The sequence below is a fragment of the Lacerta agilis genome, chromosome 18 (assembly GCF_009819535.1).
Source record: "Lacerta agilis isolate rLacAgi1 chromosome 18, rLacAgi1.pri, whole genome shotgun sequence".
Taxonomy (NCBI): domain Eukaryota; kingdom Metazoa; phylum Chordata; class Lepidosauria; order Squamata; family Lacertidae; genus Lacerta; species Lacerta agilis.
In genome coordinates, this window is record NC_046329.1 from 8,045,817 (window position 1) to 8,072,749 (window position 26,933).

Here is a 26,933-nt window from a genome sequence, read left to right on the forward strand (position 1 = left end):
TTGCCTTTCCCGTCCAAGAAAGGAAGAGGCTCGCATTCCAGCCCGGCAGAAACGCTTACGGCTGGAAAGAGCTGAGCCCTGGAGAGATTTCCAAGGGCCGGATAGTGGCCTGCCCCCCCACCCCCCAAACTATGTGTCTGTCTACCTTATCGGTTGCGTCGCACAGATTCGCATTTGTTAGAGCCAGATTTAATGTGTTCCCCTCAAATGTTCTGAGCAATAGATTTTCTAACGGTAAAACCTCTGTTTTATGCGCATGTGATAACAAATCAATAGATTCCCTTTACCATATCTTGTTTAATTGCCCTTTATACATTGTTCCCCGATCAAGGATTCTGAGTTCAATCATTCTGGAAATTGTTGCTAAACCACCTGAATTGCATCTAGATTATCTACTCCAGGACATTGACTCTTATAGAACATTACAGGTTGCCAGATTCCTGATTTCAGCTCTTTCATATTTTTTTTTTTTAAACAGAATTTATTGACATTTTCACAAAATAACACAAACCCAACCCCCACACCTACAAATATCAAAACAAATACAAATACACATAATGTCAGGATTCTTCTTCTTATCTGTATACCTTACTAAAAAAAAAATTTCTAGTTCCAAATCTTGACGTTTGACTTCCCCCGCCTATACACCTTCGGTTTTAAAACAGTACACTATTTCCTTAACAACTTTTCTCTATAAAAATTTAACTTTACTTAAAAAAGAAAAAACACCTTTGTCTTAATCATTGCGTTATAACCTAAAACTTAACCAAATATTCTTACAGCTAAACTTATTTCTTCTATCATTTATCATGCTGCTTTAACTTAAATTCAATATCTCCTTACTTATTTAAAATAGACTTATGATTAACAAACTTCACACTCCGATTTCGGATGCCATGGCAGACCATCTATATTACACATTAATTGGTTCAACCCACTCCCCTTCTGTCCATTATCTTCTCCTGTCCTTCACCAGAACCGGATCTCCTATTATATTCTTCTGAATGTCCACAGATCCAGGTTGCAACCACCACAAACCCTGCATCGAGCTCCAAGATGTTCATCCTCTCCATTCTGAGTTTCTCCGTGCCTTTGTGCCATGCTTCTTCTTCTTGTAGAAATCTTGATTCTATGTCCCTCGACCCCGAGCTGCCACCTCGGAGTCTGGATATTAAAAATCTTTCCGTTCCAGGGCTGCTGCCACCCCCTGAAATCGGCCCCTGTTCCATTCGGATTTGCTCAGCCATCTCCAACCATCCTTCCAACACATCTTCCAGCTCTTTGCAAAAGTCTGTTTCCATTGAATAAAACTTTCGAAAAGCCTCCTCTGTGGAAAACAAATTCTTTCCATTTATAATCGCACTCAAGGCTCTTAATTTTCGATCAAGCAGTTCCAGTTGAAAGACAGTAAGCTTTTCCTCCTCCTCCCAGTCCTTCAGTGCCAACATAAGCGCAAAGTCCAACATCTTCGGGGGGGGAGGTGGGTATCAAGTTACGTTTCCTGTCTTTTCCTTCCTTTGTCTCAATTTTTTCCTACGCAAGTCCAAATCGCCGCCATTTCTTCCGATGCCAGAGTATAAAGACCAAAACTTCAAATGGAGATATTTTTTCCTCAGTTAACCCCCAAAAGGAGATCTCGACAGACTCAGCTTTCAAATTCTAAATACTTTCTATTGATTGTTGTAGCAGCAGTCACTTAAAGAGTTAATTTCTTTCACCACCCGAAGGGAGAGAGGCGGGCTGCCTTTCTTCTTAATCCCAGAGCTTTCCCGGAATACAAAGAGTCAGTCAATTACTCACAGCTTCTGGTTTCTTAGCAACTCCTTAATGACAGGTAGAACAGAGACGCTCATCACGGACTTTGCCGCCGCATGTAAACATCCCGGTTGGGGCATGTCCCCTAAAGCCCGGCTCCGTGGTCCCTTCACCCCCACTCCCCCTTTACAGGGGGCGCGGGGGAAGGGTTCGGAGCACAACGGGCACAGCCGGGGAGCCCAGGGCACGGGACGCTCTTCCCGCGCCCCAACCGAAGCCCCGCTATGCGGCTGCAGGGCTCCTGACCCCCGGGATGAACTGGGTGCTTCGCAGCCGAAGCAGCCCACGACCATCCATAATGGCGCCAGCCGCCGGAAGTCCTTCAGCTCTTTCATATAAAAGACTTCATGGAATGCTGCATGACTATTAAAAAATCTAGTAAACTCTATGCTCCATCTTTATCTTCAAGGCCATAATACGGTACATCTAGAGATTGTAAGTAATGCGAAGGAGATTATGCGTTGAAACATTTTAGTTGATATTTTAGAATGTAAAATGCTGTTTTATTTATTGATTTGTTTTACCTTGTGGGCTTATAGCCGAATAAAGTATTATCTATCTATCTATGTGGGTCTTTCCTGGTTCAAAGACATGGGCCCGAGGGGGTGGACGGCCCCGGGAACCCTTCCGCAGAAGGGGCAAACCAAGACTTACAAGGCTCTCCAGGCGTTTGGCCACGATGGAAGCGAATCGCCTCTCGCCGGCCAGTTCGGAGATGAGGAAGATATACTCCGGAGCAGACACCTGGTTGGAGCGGTGCGTCCGACCTGGAAAGAAACGCCAAACAGGGGAGGTTAGCTCTCGGCACCCCCTACAGCGAGGGGTGGGGCAGCCAGCGATGTAACACCCGGGCCGACCCAATTGGTTTGGGGACGCAGCCGGAGAAGGCAGAGGCTGTGGTCCAAAACATACAGTGAGCTTCCTGGCCAAGCGGGGAATCTGAGTTCTATCCACTAAAGTGGTACCTTGGTTCTCAAACTGAATCCATTCCGGGAGCCCGTTAGCGACTCCCAAAACCAAGGCGCGGCTTCCGATTGGCTGCACTCAATCGGAAGCCGCAGGAGACGTTCGGCTTCCAAAGAACGTTCGCAAACCGGAACACACACTTCTGGGTTTGCGGCGCGCGGGAGGCGAATTTGTTCAGGAGCAAAGCCGTTCGAGAACCAAGGTACGACCGTATTTCCCCACATAATCAAGTGGTTTTTGAAGGAAGAAATCCCCCCCCTAAACGAAGGGCACCTAACTGCAGCCGTTAAGAGTCGTCAACAGGTTTTCCACACCTATCAGCTGATCACCCATTCCCACCACCCTTCTGAGCAATACCCCTCCCCACTCCCTCACTATATTTAAGGATCTGGTGACTTCCGTTTCAGTGTATCTGAAGAAGTGTGCATGCACACGAAAGCTCACACCAAGAACAAACTCAGTTGGTCTCTAAGGTGCTACTGGGAAGAATTTTCTATTTTGTTTCGACTATGGCAGACCAACACGGCTACCCACCTGTAACTTTGATCCATTGTTAGAGGATTAAAAGATGAGCTTTCCACCGAGATCCCATCTGCTTATGTTTTAGCAGCAGGAGTGAGGGGCAGGTGGAGCTCATCCACCTAGGAAGGGAGCCCATCTAGGAGAAGGAAAGCTCTGACCCTAAACCCCCACTGCCTTGCGAGAAGAAAAGGCCCAGGAGTAAACCCTGCGCAAATCTGGAGCAGAGTCCCTAAGGTGGCTGGACGGCGCCTTATCTGCCTCCTTCCAGCAACTCCTGCTGCCCAGCGGGTGCCAAATGTCTCGCTCTGCTTTTCTTTGGACCCCATCAGCAAGGTTGAGAGGGGGGTTGTCGTCCGGGCAGCCCAGGACCTCCAGACACGCTGCCCAGGCTTGCACCCTAGGGAGGTTGCTTTGGCGCTTCACAAAACCACCACCAGTGGTTCTTTCGGATTGGATAAGCATTGAAACGAGAAATGAGCTTTCTCGGGCATTTGTGCCGTGCTTCCTGCTCACCAAACTGCTGGATGGCTCGATCGGCGCTCCAAGGCAGCTCTAACGTCATGTGGACGCGCCTCTTCTGATTCTTTACCCGTCTGTCCGCTTGGAGAGAAATCCCTGAGCTGGAGGCTTCGGATATTATTGCTACGAGCTGGGGAACAGAGAAGAGGGAGAGGCCGGGGGTGGGTGGGAAGTGAGTAAGCACAGGGTAGGAAACGGCAACGCAAAACAGGTGCTGAAAAAAGAGTACGGTGAAGGCAGCTGCCTGATTATCAACAGGCAGGGAGTTCCAAAGACCCGCATTCTTGCCACTCAACTCAACTACAAATCCCATCAGCTCCAACAAGCGCCGCCCAACAGCGAGGGAGGATGGGAGCTGCAGTCTGGCAAGACGCGTCGGTTCTGCACTCCTGGGTTTTCATCTCTCCACTGCCTTCGCTCCCCCCGCTCGGCACCCTGCTTGCCCCTCCAAGCCCCGCCTGGCGCTCACTTTGTCTCCGTTCATGAAACGCTCCTTCTCCTTGAGGTTCACGTGGTCGATGGAAAGGCATTGCTCGGCTCGCGACTCGAAGACGACGGAGCCGTCCGGCCGCCGCACCAGGCGCCCTTTGCGGCCGGTCATCTGCGTGAGCGAGGGGACAGAAAAGAAAAGGCTGTTATAATGGGGAGGCCATTATTATCATCATCATCATTATTTATTGAATTTATATACCACCCTATACCCGGGGGTCTCAGGACGGTTCACAGGATCAAGATATAAAATCACAAAAGACACAATTAAAATATAAACGGCAACCCAATAGCCCTCTCCCCCCAAAAAACACATTTTAAAACGGCATAGGATGTAAATCAGATCAACCAAAGGCCTGGTTAAAAAGGAATGTTTTTGCCCGGCGCCTAAAGGTGTATAATGAAGATGCCAGGCGAACTTCCCTGGGGAGAGCATTCCACAGATGGGGAGCCACTGCAGAGAAGGCCCCGTTCTCATGTTGCCACCCTCCGTAACTGTAGAGGAGGAGGCACACGAAGGAGGGCTCAGATGATGATATTGGGGTCCGGGTATGGTTATATGGAAAGAGGTGGTCCTTGAGGAATTGCGATCTATTTAAGGCTTTATAGGTCAAAACAAGCAATTTGAATTGGGCCCAGAAACTAATCGGTAACCACTGCAGTCGGACCAAGATCGGTGCAATATGCTCAAACCGTCTTGCCGTCCGGTGAGCAACCTGGCCGCTGAATTCTGCACCGGCTGAAGTTTCCGAACCGTCTCCAGAGGCAGCCCTACGTAGAACGCACTGCAGTAATCTAACCTCGAGGTTACCAGAGCATGGACAACAGCAGTTAGGCCATCCCTGTCCAGATAGGGGCGTAGCTGGGCCACCAGCCGAAGATGACGGAAGGCACTCCGGGCCACTGAGGCCACCTGAGCCTCGAGCAACAGCAAAGGATACAGGACGTCCAAGCTATGAACCTGCTCCTTCAGGGGAAGTGTGACCCCACCAAGAGCCAGCCATCTTGTCTAAGGAACCCCCCACTAACACAGCCTCAGTCTAATCTGGATTGAGCTTCAGTCTGTTGGCTCTCATCCAGCCCATTAGCAAGGCAAGACATTGGTCCAACATTATTGTTATTATTTTCGTCCAGGGCCTGCTGCCACCTACCTCTGCCACGTGCTCCGGGCCCCCAAAGTGATCGATCAGTTCATCCAAGGTGTTGAGAGGTAGTTCTTTGCCCAGCGCCTCCGCTTTGGCCAGGAGGTCCTGTTTCATCTTCTCGACGTTCTCCAGCATGACGGTGCCGTACAGCTCCTTCTGGGAGTTTTGCAAAGAGGCGTTGCCTGCGCAGAGAGAGAGAAGAAGTTTGTTTCTCCCTCTCTCCTAATGGTAGAACTCGTGTGGACGCCCAAGGATGTGAAACCGTTGGGAGTATTTAGGGTGCGATTAAAGATGACAGCAATTAACAATGGCAATAAAGGTAAAGGGGCCCCTGACCATCAGGTCCAGTCGTGTCCGACTCTGGGGTTGCAGCGCTCAGCTCGCTCTATAGGCCAAGGGAGCCGGCGTTTGTCCGCAGACAGCTTCTGGGTCATGTGGCCAGCATGACAAAGCCGCTTCTGGTGAACCAGAGTAGCGCACGGAAACGCCGTTTACCTTCCCGCCGGAGCCGTACCTAATTATCTACTTGCACTTTGATGTGCTTTCGAACTGCTAGGTGGGCAGGAGCAGGGACCGAGCAACGGGAGCTCACCCCGTGGCAGGGATTCGAACCGCCGACCTTCTGATCAGCAAGCCCTAGACTCTGTGGTTTAACCCACAGCGCCACCTGGGTCCAATGGCAATAAGAAAGCCCAAACAACCGCTCACCCCGATCGTCGCAAGCGTAGCCGTTGAAGATCACGTCGTCGTTTTCGAACAGGGACTCCGGGGACGAGTTGAAATCGCTCTCCATCCCTCCCTCGGAATCGGAGCTGCTGTCGGAGCTGATCTTGATGACGCTGCTGCTGGTGAGGTCGCAACTTTTGGGGAACTTTGCCCCGCGGCCCTTCTGCTTCCCTGGAATAAAAGGTGGGGCAGGGTGGGAAAGTGAGTGGAGGGGGGAGGCCACTGAGAGAGAGGGGAGCCTCTGGGCAGACGGAAGGGAGGGAAGGGGCTGTCGGAAAGGAGGGAGGGAGGCCCAGTTCCCACTACAGCTGAACGGCTCCATGCAAAATAATTCCCGCATGAAAACATCTAGCGTGTCAGGACTGTAGCCCTTTCACCCTGCTTTTCTACACGCAGGGAATTCTGCGGTTTTGGTCCCGGTATGAAAGACCATTCAATGACACGAGCGACAGGCTGACTGCCTCGGTGAAAACAAGGCCTTAAGGACAGGCAGAAAACAGGAGGGGAGAGGAAGAGAGCCCGCATCCCAGAAATCACAAGGAGAAAAAAATTGTACGTCAACCGCTTTCATTCTGCACCACCAGCACGGCTGGGACTCGAATTATTTCTTTTCTTTCTTTTAGGGAAGTGAATGCTATCGGACTGTCACGCGCCTTGAAAATACTTACAAGCGCCCCAATAAAAACGCAGCCTAGGTGGTTGCTTTTATTAATCTAGAAATTTAAAAGCTAAAAGGGGCTTTTTAAAAATGAAAAGTTGAGGACAGGTTTGGAATCATATGAGTTGGAAGGGACCCCCCCCCAAAAAAAAGTCCAACCCCATGCAATGCAGCGGAACGATATCCCTCGGGAGATGGTGGACTCTCCTTCCTTGGAGGTTTTCAAGCAGAGGTTGGATGACCATCTGTCAGGGATGCTTCAGCTAAGATTCTTGCATAGCAGGTGGCTGGAAGATGACCCTTGGGGTATCTTCCAGCTCTAAAATTCTACGTTTCTATGCAGGTACCCCAACTCCCTGCAATGCAGGAATCAAAGTCAAAAGAATCTGTGGCAGGAGACCATCCAAACTCCCTTTCAAAGCCTCCAACGAAACACTGACCGCCACCATCCAAGGGAGTCCTTTCCACCGCTGAATGGGCTGTTAACTGCCAAAAAGTTCTTTCTGAAGCTGAGTCAGAATCTCCTTTCTCGTCCTTTTGGGTCCGTCAGCCCTCTGGAGCTGCAGAGAGCAAGCTTGCTCCCCACTTCCACGTGATGGTCCTTCGGATATCTGAAGGTGGCTATCCTATCTCCTCTCAGCCTCCTCTTCCCCAGGCTAAACGTGCCCAGCTCCTTCAACCGCTCCACATCAGGCTTGGCTTCCAGACCCTCGATCGTTTTGGTTTGCCCTCCTCTGCACATGTTTAGAAACACCTACGGCAAAGGCCTGTGTGTGTGTGTGTGCTGGACAGAAGCCAACTTGATTCAAAAAAATGAATAAAATAAATCCATTTTAGGAGGTGGAGGAGGGAGGGAGGAGGGTGCATTCTAAGTCCACGACCACCAGGGCAATTAAGCACATGCCTGGGAGTCCCTGTTGCAAAGGAGCAGAAAAGATAAATACAGTGGCACCTTGGTTCTCAAACGCCTTGGCTCCCAAACGCCAAAAACCCAGAAGTAAGTGTTCCGGTTTTCAAACGTTTTTTGGAAGCCGAGCATCTGATGTGGCTGTTGGCTATTGTTTCATAGAATCAGAGTTGGAAGAGACCCCAAGGGCCATCCAGTCCAACCCCCTGCCAAGCAGGAAACACCATCAAAGCATTCCTGACAGATGGCTGTCAAGCCTCCGCTTAAAGACCTCCAAAGAAGGAGGCTCCACCACACTCCTGGGCAGCAAATTCTGGGGTTTCTAGGGTGCCTGCTCCAATCAGAAGCCGCGCCTCGGTTTCCGAACACTTCGGAAGTCAAATGGAACGCATTAAGTTTGGCACTTTTGTATTTGCTGTTTATTTTGCATTTTTGTTTTTGAGGCTTTTCCGGTTCATTTGTGACTGTGTGGAACCCAGTTTGATTGACTGATTGTGTGACTGCGGAAATGGATAAAAAAACCCATCCAAACAATGACTATCTTCGGCGCAGGTAAGTAAAAAAATTAATTTTAAATTTCATCATCTACAGCACTGTCTTATTTATTTTATAGTGCAGTACATTGATTACTGCTTTCATTTTATGGGATCGATGGCCTCGTTAGATAGCAAAATTCATGTTAAATTGCTGTTTTAGGGGTTGTTTTTAAAAGTCTGGAACGGATCGATCCGTTTTGCGTTACTTTCTATGGGAAAGCGTGCCTCGGTTTTGGAACGGAATTCCGGAATGGATTAAGTTTGAGAACCAAGGTACCACTGTAGAAATAAAGAAACAGAAAGAAATAGAAAGAAAAGGGAGATGGGGTGGCGAAAGACCACAAGTGGAGGCTGGCGATGGGGTGGGTGGGGAGGGAAGCAAGGGAAGAAACGGGGTGGGCGGAGCGCCGCAGATTGCGACTGCACCGCAAGGAGGGCGTGGGGGGAGAGGGGATGAGGTTTCGGGAGGGGAGGGGAGGGGAGAGTGCCGGGGGTCGGGTCTTACGTTTTCTCTTAATGCCAGTTCCTCTCTCTCTTTTTCGTTTGGTTGAAGGAAAGTGCTTCTTAATTAGTGAGAGGAAGACGCCTCTGAAAAAAGTTGGGAGATGCAGAGATTTTACTCTTAACGGCCAGGAGGAGCCGAACCGTCGCTGACTGTATTTATTTATTTAAAAAAAGAAAAGAGGTAAACCCAAAGGGGAAGGACACAGAGACTAAACGAAACTTGAAAGCAAAACAGAAACACCCAAAGAACCCCCCCAAAAAACCCACAACCTGTTTGGGATTGGAAGCGCAGCTACAAGCATCCTGCCGCTTGGCTTCTTTCTGACAGCCCATTGGCTAAGCTGGTGTGACGTCACAGAATGTCTGGAAGTTCTAATACGAAGGCCAGGCGGCGGTGGAGGGACTGCGGCAGGTTTGCTGAGCGAATCAGAAAACTGCCTTTGGAAGGGTGGGAGGTTTTTTTTGTGCCCAGTAGTTGGAAGGAGCTTAGGAGTCATACTGGGTTTGGGGAGCAGAGAGGGAGGAGAGGTTTTGGGGCTGGAAGGGGGCAGTGAGTGTGGCTGATGGAAAACAGCCTGGGCCATGAAAAATCTGATTGGTTTATTTATTTATTTTTGAACCCGTTCTGAGCAAAGCAAGTCTGACTTGGGGGCGACGCATCTGTGTGACCAAGTATACCCAAAAGGGCGAGAGACTTGACACGTGGATAGGGTAAAAAAAAAAAAAATCAGGGAGGGGGAGATGGGGAAAGTAAGGAAGGATGCATGGACAAATGAGGAGGGGGGGTCACTTGATGCAAATGGGGGCAAAATAGGGGCTTCTATGGGTACGCACCTCGCCCCGATCTCACCCAACGCTACCCCGCCCTGCTCCTGGGACACAAACGCTGGTCAGCGAGACAGATAGTGAGTGCATGTGATTGGATGGGAACAAACACTCCCCCTCCCCACTCCGAAAAAAGAAAGTATTTTTGATAATGTAGAGGCAGAACCAAGCCAACATCCATTTATAAAGGGGAGATGGGGGTTAGGAAAGAGGAAAGGGGTAGAACCGACAGCGATAACCTGGGGGCATGCGGTCCCAGTAGATATTAGAAAACAGTGGCAGAACTTAATAAAAAATAATAATAATAATAATAATAATAATAATAATGATAATGATAATTTCATTATTTGTACCCCACCCATATTACTGGGTTGCCCCCAGCCACTTTGGGCAGCTCCCAACATATATAAAAAGCATAATAGAACATTTGACCCTAAAAAGCTTCCCCTTAGCAGGGCTGCCTTCAGATGTCTTCTAAAAGTTGTATACTCATTTCCTTGACATTGGATCAGAGGGCACCACCACCGAGAAGCCACCGCTTCTTTGCACGGGGGTAAAGCCCAGCCCAGGTGAGAGAGTTTGGGGGGGGAAGCGCCCAGCCTCCAAAATGCTGGGTTCTGGGAGGCCGCGGCGAGAAACAGGCCCACCTTCCCCGGATGCGCAGAAACTCACTCGGCAGCAGATACGAAGCAGGTCAGCTGCCCCTCGCTCTCGTCCAGGACCTCCCGAGTTCGGGCTTCGCCTGTTGACTGCAGTCCGATCACGACGCACTGCGGAGGGGGGGGGGACCGAGAGAGGGACTGTTTGGTAAAGATTCTGTACGGCTCAGCTCCCCATTTACAGGCGTTCACAAACCTGGAAGTGGCGCTTAAAAGCCACTTCTGGGTTTGTGAACCCGGCGCTTGACACACAAAAAACCAGCCCCCCAAAATGGCGCAAAAGAGCGGCTAGCACAATCCCAGAATCCTTTGCGAGCGCAATTTCATGAGCCTTTGCACTGAACTTTGAGAGTTGGGAGTTTTAGCAAGGAGGGTTTGGAGGGTGCTATTGTGGTGGAGTTTGAATCATAATCATAGAATCATAAGAGCTGGAAGAGACCCCAGCATGACAAAGCTGCTTCTGGCGAACCAGAGCAGCACATGGAAATGCCGTTTACCTTCCTGCCAGAGCGGTACCAATTTATCTACTTGCACTTTGACGTGCTTTCGAACTGCTAGGTTAGCAGGAGCAGGGACTGAGCAACGGGAGCTCACCCCATCGCAGGGATTCGAACCACCAACCTTCTGATCGACAAGCCCTAGGCTCTGTGGTTTAACCCACAGCGCCACCCGCATCCCTAAAGTGAGTGGTACCAAGGGTCAAATTTTCAGCCGAGTTGCAATTACTATTTGAGCTTCCAGGATCATATACCCAGACTATTCTTCTGACAAAACTGGTTAACATCAAAAAATATTCGGCAGCGTTAATGTTGGGCGACAAACAATAGTTTCTTTAGGAGGGTTTCCTACCCCCGTGCGGTCTCTCAGCGCCTCCAGCAAACATATAGCTCATCAAAGACTTCAGGGAAATTCTCTGTCTCACCTTGCCCTTGTTCAGTTCCTCCTTTGCCAACTCGACGAGACGCCGGACCTTTGCAGCAATGCAAAGGTACTTGAAGAAGCGCTGGTGGGCAGACCAGAACTGACCCCACAAAGATTTCCGGGACTCTAAGCCAATCAGGTCGGCAGCTTTCTGGAAAACCCCCAGGGCTTCTGCCCACTAAAGAGAGAGAGAGAGAGAGAGAGAAATTAATTTTTCTGTTTTACCGTTTAAAGTACAGGAGGAGATATGTACCATAAGTTGTGGACCTGCCGAAAAAATTTAAGAGTTTTGGAATCTCATCTATGATGAGATGAAAAAGATCTTTAAATTAACCTTCGCAAGGAAACCAGAGACTTTCCTTCTTGGAATCCTAAGCAGTGACATCCCCAAAAAATGTATCTGAAGAAGTGTGCATGCACACGAAAGCTCCTACCAAGAACAAACTTAGTTGGTCTCTAAGGTGCTACTGGAAGGAATTTTTTATTTTATTTTGTTTTATCTCAAAAAATGTAAGGGAAATCTTTTTATATGCAACAGCCGCTGCCCGGTTATTAATCGCATCAAACTGGAAAGGGGGGAAAGTACCAACACTAAAGGAATGGCAGAATAAATTATTAGACAGAGTTGGCTCAATTGACAAATGCACTAAGGGGAAATACAAAACAACTATTTGTACAAAAATGGGATATGTCCAAGAAATATTTAGAAAAAGATAATAATATAGTTTCCATGGCAGCACTTGAATGACTTGTATAAATTATATATTATTATATAAGGATATATGGTACGAAATGTTATAAGAAAGTCCTAGAAATTATAGTAAGAATAAAGTAAGAGATTTAAGTACATTCAACACTGTAAAATGTAAAGTACTTTGGGAAAGGATGGGAAGTCGGCATTTATATCTATATAATTTAGTTTAGTGGAATTTAGATTTGTGAATTATTACTTTAATATATCTTTTTGTCTAGTTTAATTAATATAAAAAGAGCATGTGCATTTATAAGTATAAACTAACATCTAATGGTGTGAATATACAAAGTTGTACATGTATTAAAGACTATGGATTTAATTTAATAAATAACAATTATGTTGTGTTTTTTTTTTTAAAAAAAAATCTGTTTCACCATTTACAGTGGTACCAAGGCGTGGCTTCTGATTGGCTGCAGGAAGCACTTAAAGATTTTCAAAATAAAGACATTCAAAATACACATACAAAATACAACTACACAACATCTACAAATACAATACAAAAAGACATCTAATTAAAAAAAAAAAACCAAAAAAAAATTTCATCAAAATATTCCAAACTTATTCAAATCCTATTTGGTGGACTTCCTCACACCCTCTCTTCTGCGTTCATTTCAAATATACTGTAGTAACTTTGTAACATCTTTAAAAACTTCTTTAAAACTTATCTACCTAATTAACTATACCTCCTAATCATAATCTTATTTTCATTAAAAAAAAAACCTTAATTACAATTCTACCTACTTATGTCCTATTTTAACATAACGCTCCAGAAATTTTAACCTACACATAAACTCCCTCCTTACCAGCTGAGCTGCCTTGTTGTAGACAAGCTTATACTCTGGGTCCAGTGGGATTTCCTCTATCCTGAAGGTGACCCCCGAAAAGCTGAGCTGCCGAGCGATGTACATCCCGCTCACTTTCATGTCCATGGCGACAATCTCCATTGCACCGACACCCCTGTGCGGGAGACCAAAGCAGTCGTTGAGGAAGAGGAAAGACGGCCAAACTTCCGAACAGGACTCCCCGCCCGCCTCTGTCCATGCCCATCAAACCATCACGGCTCAAATGGCGATGTCTGTTTGCTTCTGATCATTTGTAACCCACTTTTTCTATGTGTGGGTCTGAAAATGCTCGCAAAATTCACTGAAAAAATTGTGGAGAGGAAAAGGAAGGGGATAGGAAATAATACTCCTTGAGAACAACGCTCCGCAGCCCCAAACAGCCTGAAGCAAAATAAAAATTGAAGGTAGTTTCCTACGTGCTTCCTGGTTTCAACTAACCGCAATTTGTTGCTACGTGCAAGCCAGAAACCTTGGTTAAGTAAACCACGGTTTATAGAAACAACTACCTAGGTCGAGAAACCACGGGTTGATCTCAACTTCCTTCCATAAACTTTCACTTGAACCAAACACAGTTTGTCCTCGGCCAAACTAACCACAAACCAAAATAATTTTGTTGGTAAGGGAGGTGGGGAATATGTCAGGTCTGTAGTTCAGGTTGGTTTTAAAAATTGCGATTCTGTTCAGTTGTATAATTCGAAATTCTCATAGTGACGGGAAGGAACGAAGGAGATGGAAAACCACCGCAGCTTCCCCAAACATACCGCTTCTCGATGGCCGATAGGAAGTCTTCAAATGATCGGAAAGGGGTCCCGTCACCCCAAATACCAAGCCGGCTCATGTAAATCATGTTCTTTGGCTCGGAGGCACCTGTCAAGAGCACAAGATGCTTAGAGGTCAGAAAAAGTTTAATGCAACCTGACCAATCACTACCTCTAATACCCCTCCACCGAATTCCCTTCTTTCCTTTCCAAATCACCCGTTTTCTCCTGCTTGCATGTTTGGCATCACTGCTGACTCCTCCCATGCAATCTTGTGACTCTTGTTTACTTTGAGGTTGAATCCTGACAAGACAGAAGTACTGTTTTTGGGGGATGGGGGGGGCGGGCAGGTGTGGAGGACTCCCTGGTCCTGAATGGGGTCACTGTGCTCCTGAAGAACCAGGAGCGCAGCCTGGGAGTCGTTTTGAACTCACAGCTGTCCATGGAGGCACAGGTCAATTCTGTGTCCAGGGCAGCTGTCTACCAGCTCCGCCTGGAATGCAGGATGAGACCCTCCTTGCCCGCAGACTGTCTTGCCAGAGTGGTGCATGCTCTGGTTATCTCCAGCTTGGACTACTGCAATGCGCTCTCCATGGGGCTACCTTTGAAGGTGACCCGGAAACCACAACTAATCCAGAATGCGGCAGCTAGATTGGTGACTGGGAGCGGCCGCCGAGACCATATAGCCCCAGTCCAGAAAGACCTACATTGGCTCCCAGTACGTTTCCGAGTACAATTCATAGTGTTGGTGCTGACCTTGAAAGCCCTAAATGGCGTTGGCCCAGTATACCTGAAGGAGCGTCTCCACCCCCATCGTTCACTGAGGTCCAGCTCCGAGGGCCTTCTGGGGGTTCCCCTACTTGCAGAAGGGAAGTTACCAGGAACCAGGCAGAGGGCCTTCTCAGTGGTGGCGCCCGCCCTGTGGAACCCCCTCCCACCAGATGTCAAGGAAATAAACAACTACCTGACTTTTAGAAGACATCTGAAGGCAGCCCTGTTTAGGGAAGTTTTTAATGTTTGACGTTTTATCGTGTTTTCAATATTCTGCTGGGAGCCGCCCAGAGTGGCAGGGGAGGCCCGGCCAGATGGGCGGGGTATAAGTAATAAATTATTGTTGTATTATTATTTGTTGCCCCCTTATTTGGAGGACAGACATGTTTGCCCTGGGAGGATCCAGCAGCTGCCAAAAGGAAGGAGCCGCTCTGCTCATTTGGCATGACATTCAGCCAAGCCTGTGCAGGTTGTGTTTTTGCTACGAGAGTGAGTCAACTCTGACTTTGAGCTGCGTGATCACGATACCAGCCCATGAAGGGCATACCCTGTGCCCCCCCCCCACTTATAGGTTCTCAAAGCAACCCTCCCCCCCCCCCCCCGCCGTCGCCCCAAACTCACCTGTGGCACTGGCATAAACCACCCTAGCGAGAGGCAGCTTGTTCTGCAGGTCCAATACTGCTTTGCCCATCTTGGTAGAGCTGGCATTTTTGGCTTTGTGGCATTCATCAAACACAATCTGGAAGCAGGCATTCGTTAAGGACAGAAGGGGGAATGCAAGTAGCTGGTCAATTTACCGGTACGTAGCTGGACCGGCAGATGAAAACTACTTGACGGTGCACAGGTGACCAGATTGACTGCGAAAATCAGGAATCAGGAGGACAAAAACTTCAAGTATTGATTGTACCATATTGGCCTGAATATAAGCCCCACTCCCCCCCCCCCAAATTCCAACTCTGAAAAGTTAGGCTGATATTCACGACCTTACGGTATGCAGCCAGGAGCGTGGCAAAGCGGCACCCGCCCCCTGTGTAGTCTCCCATCCTCTCCCCCAAGGCTGGAAAGGGAAAGGCGCCCCTCTCCCCAATATGCAGCCAGGAGCAGCGAGGAATGGAGCGGCTTATATTCGGCTATTTTTACTTTTTTTCTCCCCCCCCCCCCCAATTTTAAAGGTGCGGCTTATATTCGGGCCAATACGGTATTTGAAAGAAAGCTGTAAACACTTGAACTCGTTGGCATGCTCTGAATAACTCTTGCAACGTTACAAAGGCTTTGGAAACATTGGAGGACTATAATCCAGATGAACTATAATATGCAGTTGAGTAAGATGCTTAAAAGGGACGTCGGTGGCTCTGTGGGTTAAACCACAGAGCCTAGGGCTTGCCGATCAGATGGTCGGCAGTTCGAATCCCCGCAATGACGGGGCGAGCTCCCATTGCTCAGTCCCTGCTCCTGCCAACCTAGCAGTTTGAAAGCACGTCAAAGTGCAAGTAGATAAATAGGTACCGCTCCGGTGGGAAGGTAAACGGCGTTTCCGTGCGGTGCTCTGGTTCGCCAGAATCGGCTTAGTCATGCTGGCCACATGACCCGGAAGCTGTACACCGGCTCCCTTGGCCATTAACGCAAGATGAGCGCCGCAACCCCAGAGTCGTCCGCGACTGGACCTAACAGTCAGGGGTCACTTTAACTTTACCTAAGATGCTTAAAGGACCCACGGAGGGGAGGAGCGAAGTCCTAAGATTCGGACGCATCTTGTTCTATTTCAAAATTTAATTGTGCCATTTATTCTACGAAACCAATAAATATTATTTCAAATAAAAAAATAAAAATAAAAATTACGCAGCGGCAGATATTTTAAGCTACCCCCCCCCTTTGCAAGGAAATATGCAATGGAAGGCCCTTCGGAGCTAAAATGAGAGGCATGGAGCGTTGCACCATCAGAAAGACATGCATGCGCAAACGACACGCACAGAGCCCGGTTTATTTCTCTTAGGATACAACACCATCAAAATCTTCCTTGCACCAATCCAGAATCTGCTTCAAGCGGGTCCTGTGCTGGCCACCGGCTTGGCTTTCGCCGATGAGGGCAGAGTAAGTGGCAAATAAGACTCCTTCCGAGGTAGCTGTGTCGCCGTATTTAATCTATGGTCGGGGGGGGGGGGACAGAGAGAGGAAATTAAGCAGCCGGATTTTTTGGGCGGGGGGTGCGGAACTGGCAGGATCTCTGGCTTGGAAGCATTTCGGCAAGCGGGGGTGGAATAAGAATAATGCAGCTCCCTTCTCCGACTGGATTGAAGACTTATACAATCTCGCGACATATGAACAACTTGCATATTGTAAGGTGGTTCAGTGATTGCTCATGAGTACTTATCAAACCTTTATTAGGCACTTACATGTAAAATTGAGAGAGAAAAAATCACATACAGAAACTTTAAAATATATATACACAAAGAAACAACAATTGAACTCATAGGCTGATTGTACGTGTGTATTAGTAAAATCTAGAATTTCGTCCTGTTAAAGTACTCCTTGAAGCACTGCTGCCAAAAACTCAGCTACCCCCGCAGTCACCTCTTGGTCAATGTCAGAGAGACAGAATCCAACACTCCCACCCTGCTGCGGTTTCAAACCGTCCAAAAGGGGGGACAACACGCGTTCACGCAGCGTACTGTATAGTGGACAATAAAAGAGAATGGACAATAAAAGAGAATTGCTCATGAGTAACCAGCCTGACTCAGAGGTTCCTAAACTAAGTTTCTTTATTGTGTAGATACAGTGGTGCACCGCTAGACGAAAATAATTCGTTCTGCGAGTATTTTCGTCTAGCGGGTCATTCGTCTAGCGAAGCAGCAATGTAACCGCGGTTTTTGCTAGACGAAAAAAAAAGACGAAAATTTTTCGTCTTGCGGGGCAGCCTCCCGCTAGACGAATGCCTTCGTCTAGTGAGTTTTTTGTCTAGCGAGGCATTCGTCTAGCGGGGCACCACTGTATGTACAATGCAGCAACAAAAAGTACATCTCATCCTTCGCCAGAGTCCGGGAAAGACCCCTTCTGGTTCTTTGCCCAGCATAAAAGCTGCGGGATGCGGAACCCCCGCCTACCCCCTCTGCGTCCTTCCCCCCCTGCGCAAATAGGGAGATGGAAGAGGTGTCTCCCCTCCAGCCTCTGATTGGTGCGAGGGCTCTCCTTCCCTGTCAGAGCCCTGACTCCTACTTCCCGGTCCCGTCTCTCCCTCCCCACTAGAGGGATCACTGCTTTCCTCACTGGAGGAAGATGAATTGCTAAGCAGTTGGGGCGGGGGCTCGCGATACCGATAAAGCCCTGGCAGCTCTTTGCCTTGAGGTGAGGGCAGCACCCTGACACATATAATTGCATCTATAAAGGTATGCAACTGCTGGAAGATGCTTCTGCAAACACTTGAACTCTTTGGCAGGTTTTAAATTAACTCTTGCAACGATACATAGATTTTAGACACAGTGGAGGATTGCAAATTAGATGGACTTGTAACAGGGATCCCCAAACTAAGGCCCGGGGACCGGATGCGACCCAATCGCCTTCTAAATCTGGCCAGCAGACGGTCCAGGAATCAACATGTTTTTACATGAGTAGAATGTGTCCTTTGATTTAAAATGCATCTCTGGGTTATTTGTGGGGCATAGGAGTTCGTTCATATTTTTTTTTCAAAATATAGTCCGGCCCCCCACAAGGTCAGGGACAGTGGACCGGCCCCCTGCTGAAAAAGTCTGCTGACCCCTGACTTATGACATGCAGTTGGAAAAGTTACCTAAAAACCCACAGAGGGGAGGAGGTAAGTCTTGAGATTCAGAAGAACCTAGTGTGACTTTTATTACTTGTGATGCTGAGTGTCAAGGAATTTGTAAAATCTAATAAAAACTATTGAGAGAGAGAGAGAGAGAGATGGCTCCGTACCTTGTTTAAAGCATGCACAGGAATGTCAGGTGCGTCGATATCCTTCAGGTCCCTCTCGGCATCGTACTTGAGATCGTTCGAGGCGCTGAACCTGGCAAACGAGAACAGGGAGCGTAAAGACCTAGAAGGATCTGCGGATCAGCACAGACACGGTACTAAGGTAACAACCCCGCTTGCTTTCGTCTCTGGCCCTCCTCATTGCTGGAATGCGGCCCCCGAGAGGCTGCCCAGAAGAAAGCACAGCCCTTTCCCCTTTTTATCCTCACAACAACCCTGCGAAGTAGGCTAGGCTGAGAGGCAGGTACGGTCCTCCCTCCTCCAGGTCACCCAGCGAGCTTCATGGCCGAGTGTGCGATTTGAACCCTGGTCTCTGCCGGGAGAAAATCTGGCACTCTGAACACTACAATACGCTGACTCTCAAATATATTTTGCAATAAATTTCCTCTCTATGATATACATTTGTGTGCCTTGTTTCCACTTGAGAGCCTCTGTGGTGTGATAGTGTTAAGACGATGACCTGGGGAGACCAGGGTTCGAATCCCTCCCTCACAGGGTTGTTGTGAGGATGAAATGTGGAGGAGCAGAAGCACGTACACCACCTTGAGCTACTGTATACTTGGAATAAAAAAGGTAGTATAGAAATGCAGTAAGTAAAATGAAAAGGTTCCCAATCTCCCCACCCTCTGCTTAATACAATGCAAGCCTCGGGGAGCCTTGTTGGGAGTGATAATCTGGTGATGAGAAACGGGAATGTCCTGCCTCGTGACATAATTAAGATACCACCATCTGTTCTCCCTCCCCACCCCCAAAAAACCCAGCAAAATGGCTGCTCAGAAGATAAACACCACGATGCAATTCCTGCAGGCGCGACAGCCTCAGTCCAGTTTGGTGGGGAAGGGCGGGGTATAAATAAAAAATATTATTATTATTATTATTATGCCTCCAGAGCTCCAAGAGAGATCCCGGTTGAATGCCCGAACCTCCGAAACACGCCTTGCACACTCACCACAGTGACTTTTTCCTCCCCTTTAGGTAGTTTTCGAAGATGATCCCTGCGACCGTCCGGCCTTTCCCGACGCCGGCACCGTCCCCGATGAGGAAGCCGGCTCTCTGTCCGTTGGGGAGCAGGACTTCGTGTTGCTGCAGGTCCGGGAAAGGGAAAGCAGGTGGTGGTGGGGGGGGGGTTAGGAGGTGAGGGGTGGCGGCACACTGCAGGGGTGGGGGCACAGCCTTGCAGAAGCTGTAGAGCCAGAGGCAGTCACTGGTTTCCCTGTCCCTGATCGAAGGAGAGGCATTCCTCGCTCTCAGGAGAGAATGCCTCTTCTAAATTCCTCTAATTATATCTGGAGGGATACAAGTTTCCCCGTCCCTGATCAAAGGAGCAGCATTCCTCGCTCTTAGGAGAGAATGTCTCTCCTAAATTCCTCTAATTGTATCGGGGGGGCAGGTTTCCCCCTCCCTGATCGAAGGAGAGGCACTCCTCGCTCTCAGGAGAGAACGCCTCTTCTAAACAGAGGAATTCTTCCACCTCCTGCACGCAGCACAGAATACTGCTACTACTCATTTATTTATATCTGTGGGTCGCTTCCTCTCGCAGAGTGGCCCAAAGCGCCCGACATTAAAAACCAGTTAAGTGTGCCCAATTCTAAACAGCTAAAGCAGGGGTCAGCAAGGTTTTACCTCCCTGGGCCGGTCAACTCCCGGCGGAGATCTCTCCATGGGCCGGATCGCGAGCTTGCGATTTCCGGCGCCGCAGAAGCGAGTCCCTGCGCTGTGCCACTTTAGCGCAAGCGCGTGGGGACTCGCCGTGTGGGCGGCTCGGTTCGGGGGCGGCTCGTGGTCTGGTTAAACTGCCCCCGTGGGGCGCAGGTTGCAGACCCCTGGGCTAAACCAGCGTCGGTCAGCACTGACAATCGGGAACTAGACGGGCCAGTAAAACGCAGCTTCGTATGTTGCTATTACAAACCTAACTGGAACTTCAAAAAGCTCTGGTATGGCTTCCTGCATACCTGGCAGGCCTAAATAATCGCTTCCCGCATACCTGGCAGGCGAAGGTAATCGCTTCCCACATACCTGGCAGGCGTAGGTAATCGCTTCCAGCTGTAGTGCAGAGAGTAATCCGTTGTCAGCGGTTGAGCCGGGGAGGGAGAGGGTGTAGGTGACGTCCGGAGGGGGGACGCTGGAGAGGGTGCTCGTCTCCACCACTCGGTCGGGGTGCTGCTTCCCCAGCTTGGCTGGAAAAGTGAAAGGGGGGGATCATCAGCTGTTTTGACGTTTGTCACCCCTGCTCCCCGCGGTGGCAGCACTGTGTTTTTGCGATTAACCTTCTCCAGCCAGTTTGGTGTAGTGGTTAAGAGCGGCAGACTCGTAATCTGGGGAACCGGGTTCGTGTCTCCACTCCTCCGCATGCAGCTGCTGGGTGACCTTGGGCTAGTCACACTTCTCTGAAGTCTCTCAGCCCCACTCACCTCACAGAGTGTTTGTTGTGGGGGAGGAAGGGAAAGGAGAATGTTAGCCGCTTTGAGACTCCTTCGGGTAGTAAAAAGCGGGATATCAAATCCAAACTCTTCTTCTTCTTCTTCTTCTCCAAATTGCATAAGGGAGGGTGATGATTAATAATAATACTACAGTGGTTCTCAAACGCCTTGGTAGTCAAACGCCTTGGTTCCCAAACACTGAAAAACCGGAAGCAAGTGTTCCGGTTTTTGAATGTTTTTCAGAAGCCGAACGTCCGATGTGGCTGTTGGCGATGGGGTGCCTGCGCCAATCAGAAGCCGCGCCTCGGTTTTCGAACATTTCGCAAGTCAAATGGACTTCCGGAACGGATTGAGTTTGGCGCTTTTGTTTTTGCTATTTATTTTGCATTTTTGTTTTTGAGGCTCATCGGTTCATCTGTTTTCGTGACTGTGTGGAACCCAGACCAGCTACTGATGGATTGATTGATTGTGTGGCTGCGGATATGGATAAAAGCCCCCCCCCCCCCCAATATCCAAACAAGGACTATCATCAGTGCAGCTAAGAAAAAAAAATAATTTTTATCATCTACAATACTGTCTTATTTATTTTGTAGTACAGTACATTGATTATTGCTTTCATTTTATGGATCAGTGGTCTCGTTAGATAATAAAATTCATGTTAAATTGCTTTTTCAGGGGTTGTTTTTAAAAGTCTGGAACGGAATAATCCGTTTTGCATCACTTTCTATGGGGAAGCGCACCTTGGTTTTGGAATGCTTTTGTTTTGGAACGGACAGGGCAGGGTATAAATAAATTATTATTATTATTATTATTGTTGTTGTTGTTGTTATTAATAATGTAATTTATCAAGGCAAGGGCCTTGCGCCCTTCTTACATTTGGAAGGGACGTAGTCGGCATACGTCTCTGCGTGGCCCAGCTCCTCCGCTTCGTCGTCGTCCCCTTCTTCCTCCTCCTCTACCTGAGTTTGGGACTGGAACGGAAAGAGGGGGGGAACGGGAGAGTCACAAACATGTTAGGCAGGCACCTTCCATGGAATGCAAGCCAGGAGGAGCATTAAGAAGAGTCCATCTAACCCCGGCATCCTGCTCTCACGGCGGCAGACCAGATGCCCCGATGGAAAACCCCGCGAGCAGGATTCGAACCCAAGAGCGACTCTCCCCCCTCCTGCAGTTTCCAGCAACTGGGATTCGGAAGCATCGCTGCCTCCGATTGTGCCTCCATTGCGGCTAGCAGCCACCGATCAACCTCGCGGTGCTTAGCTCAGTTTCTCTTAGTTGCTATTTTGCTCATGTTGTTAATACTGTTCCGCAGATTATAAATGCCGTATTGATCTGTCAGTCGTGTAAGATGGGGTTTTGCTGTAATTTATTACCTAGTTCCTGTTTCATTCACAGCGTTTTATATATTGTAATCGTTTTATCGTTTTATCAGTGACGTTAATCACATTATGTGATTTATTCTGTATTTCATATAATCCCAGAACTGTATAGAGTTGGAAGGGACACCCGAGGGCCATCTAGTCTAGGAATATTTTGCCCAATGTGGGGCTCGAACTCACGACCCTGAGATCAAGAGTCTCACGCTCTACCGACTGAGCCATTCTGTTTTATTACGTTATCCTTTGTGAGCTGCTTTGAGATTCGTTTGAACGAAAAGCGGCCTAGAAATACAACAAACCAAATCAATCAATGGTTGTTACAGGACAACTCTAAAATCAGAAACAAGAATCTGAGCTTGCTTCCCCCATCCCTCCTGCAAAACCAACCCCTTTTTCCTTTTGTGCCGTGTCTTGTGACCTCCAAGCAGACCGGGTATTAGTGTGCCTGTTAACATCTCCCATTTTGAAGCCCGTTATCAAAGTAATTTGGGGAATGGCCTGTTTCACCTGGGGTTGTTAGTATACATAAAGGTAAAGGGACCCCTGACCGTTAGGTCCAGTCGCAGACGACTCTGGGGTTGCGGCGCTCATCTCGCTTTACTGGCCGAGGGAGCTGGCGCACAGTTTCCGGTTCATGTGGCCAGCATGACTCAGACGCTTCTGGCGAACCAGAGCAGCGCACGGAAACACCGTTTACCTTCCCGCTGGAGCTTTCACTTTGACGTGCTTTCAAACTGCTAGGTTGGTAGGAGCTGGGACCGAGCAACGGAAGCTCACCCCGTCATTGCAGGGATTCGAACCGCCGACCTTCTGATCGGCAAGCCCTAGGCTCTTGTGGTTTAACCCACAGCGCCACCTGCATCCCACTGTTAGTATACATGTTCTGCCCTAAATTATTTTGTTTGATACGCTGGAATCTCCCTTCTCAGCATCTGGGTCACTTACACTGCAATCATATGCCTGCCTACTGGGAAGTAAGCCCCAGAGATAAACTGGGCTTACTCCCAGGTAGGTGTGCAGGATTGCCGCGTTAGTGGTTAACAATATGAATGTTTAGTGTTCTGCATAACGCTTTGTGGTCCCCACGTTGAAAGGAAGTTTTTAAAACAGTCATCACCCAGCCAGTCTCTTCAAGTTTCACTGCCTCTGTTTTGGATAAAGGTAAAGGGACCCCTGACCGTTAGGTCCAGTCATGAACGACTCTGAGGTTGTGGATCTCATCTTGCTTTACTGGCCGAGGGAGCCGGCGTCCAGCTTCCGGGTCATGTGGCCGGCATGACTAAGCCGCTTCTGGCGAACCAGAGCAGCGCACGGAAACGCCGTTTACCTTCCCGCCGGAGCGGTACCTATTTATCTACTTGCACTTTGACGTGCTTTCGAACTGCTAGGTGGGCAGGAGCAGGGACTGAGCAACGGGATATCTATTTTGGATAGTATTTCCTAAATGCCTGTAAGGTCTCCTTACTGGATAGAGGCTTGGAGGGTTGTTGTTTTTTTTTTACTGCTTTGTGCATCTTTTGTATGTATAAAACGATGGCCATGAATTAGATATGACTGTCTGTTATTCGCCTCTGGAAACAATCATCATTTTGGTATGTAGGTTGTGTATTTCTTTAGATTAACGCAAAGTTAAAACGGATTCCAGCTCAAGGTAGTATTACCCAAGTTCCCAGGACCGTGTTTAATAAAAGCAGAGTATTGGGAATGGTACAAATATATGGTTGTGAACCAGTGAGGAAAGCCTGACGCACTCAGCTGTGTGTAGGTACCATTCTAAAATGTGGCGTCAGAACAGGCTGCAGAGTCTATTATGGCATTCATCGGTTCTGGAAAAGACAACGGTGTCTCGAAATGAGTCTCCGAGACCCTGCAGAAAACCGCCCCTCACCTGAACGGTGGAAAGAAGAGAGGTATCTTGAGGAGCAGCTGCGAGGTGACTGTCCATGCCCTGTAGCCCTTCTAAGCCTTCCAAATCTGGAGGCAATCGCTGAGGAGGAAAGGGGAAAGAAGGAGAAGAATAAAGACAGAGGCTTGGGAAACTATTTTAGCTGCTATTACAAAATTATAAAACCCCAGACCTTAAATTGAGGCTCACACAACAAAAAATAATATTTAGAATATACTGGACCCCATTACGTTTGTTTTAAAAAGGGCTATCTAAGGTACCTTTCTGTTGGAGATGCAATAGGGATACTGCTTCTCTTTTTCGTTGTCCTATATTGAAAGATTTTTGCTTTCGTTGTGGGAGATAAATGCAATAAAGGAGCTCTTCTGCTGACCAGCTTAAGAAAGCTGGAGGGGCAAACCAAATGGAGATGCTGGTCGGCATTTGTCCGTCTCAGGGGCCAACAGAGGAGTGTGCCGAGGTCCAGTGCCGAGGGCCTTCTGGCAGTTCCCTCCCTGCGAGAAGCCAAGATACAGGGAACCAGGCAGAGGGCCTTCTCGGTAATGGCACCCGCCTTGTGGAACGCCCTCCTGTCGGATGTCAGGGAAATAAACAACTATCTGACTTTTAGAAGACATCAGGGAAGTTTTTAATGTTTGATATTTTATCGTGTTTTTAATATTCTGTTGGGAGCCGCCCAGAGTGGCTGGGGAAACCCAGCCGGATGGGCAGGGTATAAATAATATATTATTATAGTTTCGCGATTGCCTCGACCCGATTTAGGATGAAGGGCGAGCAATAAAATAAGGATATCATGTAAAATAAATCAAGCTATAAGCAATGAACCCCACACTTCGCTAGTACTCTTCCTTTCTGATTGCATTTATTTCGATTATTATTTATTATTATTAATACAGTGGTACCTTGGTTCTCGAACTTAATCTGTTCTGGGAGTCCATTCGACTCCCGAAACAGTTCAAAAACCAAGGCACGGCTTCCGATTAGCTGCAGGAGCTTCCTGCGCTCAATCGGAAGCTGTGTCGGACGTTCGGCTTCTGAAAAACGTTCGCCAACCAGAACTCTCACTTCCAGGTTTGCAGCGTTTGGGAGCCGATTTGTTCGGGAGCCAAGCCGTCCGACTACCAAGGCACCACTGTAATGATGACTGATTATTCTTAAACCCCAATTCTTCCTTCCTCATCACCTTACGGCTCCCAACATTTCTGGGCCAGTAGTAATTGCGTCTTAAAGAGAGAGATTGTGCATCTATCTGGTTTCTAGTCCGCGAGGATGTGACCGACCTAACTGCGCTCCTTCGCCCTTGGCTTTGGGTAATCAAAGTCACCCAGGGAATTTTCATCTTCCAAGCCCTCCCTAGACACACAAACACACCCATAACAGCCACAAAGATTCCAGACCGAAGTGCCTTTTCCTTAGACTTTACAGAAGCCAAATGGCTATAAAACGGCCTTGAGACGAGAGAGGCTTGCGAGGCATTCCTGAAGCAGAAGTGAAACATGGGAACATTAGGCAGGCACAAACACACTGTAATTATTTCCCTTTTTTAAAAAGGGCGGTTTTCTTTCTTTCTTTCTTTCTTTTTTTAAAGGCCTCTTCCATTACTGGAAGCCTGAGTCACAATTACCAACAGGAAGTTGGGAGAGAAAAGCAGGGGAAGTTTTGTGCGTTTCAAAGCCCAGCCGCGTCAAGCCCGCAGGTAGCTGCGGGTTTTGTTCCTATCGTCGCCAGCGGAGGCTGATTAACTGGCCCACCGATTGGTGCCGCTCGTACGGGCAAGTCTGAAAGCGCCTGGTTTCACCAGACGGGGCAATGGAATGGGTTTTAGGAGCACCGCTGCCAGTTATTGCAGAAGGTTGGGTGAAGTTTACGGGAAGGCGTTGCGACAGAGCAAAGGGTGGGAAGGCCGGGGACAGACCTCTATTTGGTTCTGCTGCGGGGTGATGTCCCATATCGTCGGCACGCGGCTGAGGCTGTCGGCGGGGAGGAATTCCTGAGCGTCGGCGATGTCCGAGAGGGAGTCGGCCGGGGAGGAGAAGAGAGAGTTGCTGGAGAGATCGGTGGGGAACGTAGAATCCTGGAGGGAGGGAGAGAGAGAGAGAGATACAGCTGAAATACAGCTGTGCCACCCACCAGAACACTGAATCACAGACTACTCGTAGTGTTGGGAGGGATTGCCAGAGCTCATCTACCCCAACCCCCAGCAATGCATGAAGCGCAACTCAAGACTCCTAACCCAACCTCTACTTAAAAACCTCCCAAGTAAGACTGCTGCTTTGTTAACAGTGTTTTCGGAGACTGTTTTACTTATCATGCGCTCATTATTCCATGATTTGCACCCCGCCTCCCAATGTTGTGAACCACCCTGAGATCTACAGGTGGAGACTAGTATATAAATTTAGTAACAGCAACAGCAATATGCGTCCGGTAGAATTGGATGGGAGGCGCTGGGAGCGTCGGAGGCTCTGTATTTGCAAAAAGGAGAGGATGTCACGAGAAGGATCGGGGCCTGCTGTTTGCGCGGGTCAAAAGCTGCCCTCGGCTTGCAGTTAAAAGAGGCACGGGTTTAAAAATAAAACTAAACAGCAACTAAGGAAAAAAAAGCGTCGCCAGTTAAACGCCGGATGTTCTGGTTGTTCCTTGTCACATGCCAGCTTCCTGGTGCTACACCTATGGGGCAGAGGACGTGCTTGGCATGCAGAAGGAGTCAGGGTCCACCCCCCCCCCGGGGCATCTGCGGGTACCGGTGCTAGAAATCCCCCAGGTGCGCTTTTCTGAACTGGGACCACGTGGAGATCTCTGGATGCCAGGTTGGCGACCGAACAGTTCCCTCCCTGCCTGAAATCCTGGAGAGCCACTACAAACCAGCATAGGCTAGATGGACCAACGATTTGACTCTGTATAAGGGCCACCTCCTGTTTAAACCA

The 26,933-nt window shown here is 48.6% G+C and overlaps 1 protein-coding gene across 2 annotated transcripts in view; it reads right to left on the minus strand.

The window, feature by feature from the left end:
• SBNO2 (strawberry notch homolog 2) overlaps window positions 1–26,933 on the minus strand; it is an 86,781-nt gene that overhangs the window by 12,762 nt on the left and 47,086 nt on the right. For both annotated transcript variants that reach the window (XM_033136505.1, XM_033136504.1), the window contains 18 exons: window positions 25,925–26,083; window positions 23,992–24,090; window positions 21,599–21,695; window positions 20,321–20,481; window positions 19,254–19,387; window positions 18,248–18,338; window positions 16,316–16,459; window positions 14,939–15,056; window positions 13,550–13,655; window positions 12,750–12,903; window positions 11,194–11,370; window positions 10,285–10,382; window positions 8,789–8,871; window positions 6,165–6,353; window positions 5,463–5,638; window positions 4,292–4,423; window positions 3,817–3,952; window positions 2,470–2,582 (listed from right to left, as the gene is read on the minus strand). In XM_033136505.1, coding sequence (XP_032992396.1) covers window positions 2,470–2,582; window positions 3,817–3,952; window positions 4,292–4,423; window positions 5,463–5,638; window positions 6,165–6,353; window positions 8,789–8,871; window positions 10,285–10,382; window positions 11,194–11,370; window positions 12,750–12,903; window positions 13,550–13,655; window positions 14,939–15,056; window positions 16,316–16,459; window positions 18,248–18,338; window positions 19,254–19,387; window positions 20,321–20,481; window positions 21,599–21,695; window positions 23,992–24,090; window positions 25,925–26,083 — 2,367 coding nt within the window. The remainder of the gene's footprint in view (window positions 1–2,469; window positions 2,583–3,816; window positions 3,953–4,291; window positions 4,424–5,462; window positions 5,639–6,164; window positions 6,354–8,788; window positions 8,872–10,284; window positions 10,383–11,193; window positions 11,371–12,749; window positions 12,904–13,549; window positions 13,656–14,938; window positions 15,057–16,315; window positions 16,460–18,247; window positions 18,339–19,253; window positions 19,388–20,320; window positions 20,482–21,598; window positions 21,696–23,991; window positions 24,091–25,924; window positions 26,084–26,933) is intronic.